Source organism: Coenobita brevimanus, chromosome 86 (assembly GCF_032717465.1).
Source record: "Coenobita brevimanus isolate Jiangsu-jjx chromosome 86, ASM3271746v2, whole genome shotgun sequence".
NCBI lineage: Eukaryota > Metazoa > Arthropoda > Malacostraca > Decapoda > Coenobitidae > Coenobita > Coenobita brevimanus.
In genome coordinates, this window is record NC_137039.1 from 29,845,280 (window position 1) to 29,846,399 (window position 1,120).

The 1,120-nt window shown below is 47.0% G+C and overlaps 1 protein-coding gene across 1 annotated transcript in view; it reads left to right on the plus strand.

Annotated features, from left to right (window-relative positions):
• The first annotated feature begins 782 nt into the window (after nt 1-782).
• LOC145410639 (chitinase-3-like protein 1) overlaps nt 783-1,120 on the plus strand; it is an 8,208-nt gene continuing 7,870 nt past the window's right edge. The window contains exon 1 of the mRNA XM_080280753.1: nt 783-825. Coding sequence (XP_080136879.1) covers nt 783-825 — 43 coding nt within the window. The remainder of the gene's footprint in view (nt 826-1,120) is intronic.

Sequence of the window (1,120 nt, forward strand, 5' to 3'; positions counted from 1 at the left end):
TAGCTATACACACTGAGGCACATACGATACACTGAGGCACATACAATACACTGAGGCACATACGATACAGACATTACATACGTTGTCATTTGCCAGTTTTGTGTGTGTGTGTGTGTGTGTGTGTGTGTGTGTGTGATGCAAGACACCCTATTTTGTAACCCGTATACAGTATAGGCCTGTCGTTACCACCTCTCTCTCTCTCTCTCTCTCTCTCTCTCTCTCTCTCTCTCTCTCTCTCTCTCTCTCTCTCTCTCAGGTGTTTATATAATATCTCACGTGAATACTTAAAACTCTCACCCCCTCTCTCTTTTCATCTCTCCCACCCTCTCTCCCCTCTCCCTCTTCTTCCTCTCCCCCTTATTACCTCCTCCTCCCCATCCTTCCCTAACCTGTTCCCCTTCTTTCTCTCTCTCTTTTCCTCTCCCCCTTCCTTCTCCCTCCTTTCCTCCTCTTCCCCTTCCCTCTCTCTTTTACCTCCTCTTCTCCGCTTCCTCCCCTTCCGCTCCTTACTCGATTTAATTTAATTTCCACAGATTTAGAACAGTCTTAGAGTATACTTAACATATGCAAAATAAATCGCTAAGGAAGAGGTGCTACGAAGCTTCCTTTGCCACCAGCAACAGGGGTAATGTAATAAGGCCTAAGGGGATAAGATTATGCGAAGTTACATCACCAAATTCGCACGGGTCGGAGGGGCGAGAGGGTGGGGGAGAGCCGGACCCTATACCCTATATAAGCCCATTCCGGTAACCTGGTCCCGCTTCCCTTGCCCCTCCCCCACCATGAGACTACTCGCCCTCACCCTCCTCTACGCTCTCACCCTGGGCTGTGCAGGTAAATGTAGATGAGCCATTACAAGCGGCAATGTTGGGTGGGAGGGAGACAGTTTTGAGCTTGATTTTTATTTCTCTAACGTTTCGGGCAACACAGAATGTTAGAGAAAATAGGGAGGTCAAGCTCAAACCTGTGTCTCTCTCCCATCCAACATTTCCATTATGCAGGTAGTTTTATTTTCTCACACAGAGGAACCAGACAATTTTCTCCCTTAATTTGATTACTAAGTTATGAGGCAGGTTTAGTCACCCGAACAACTCACATAACTCCAGTATTGAAGTCATTG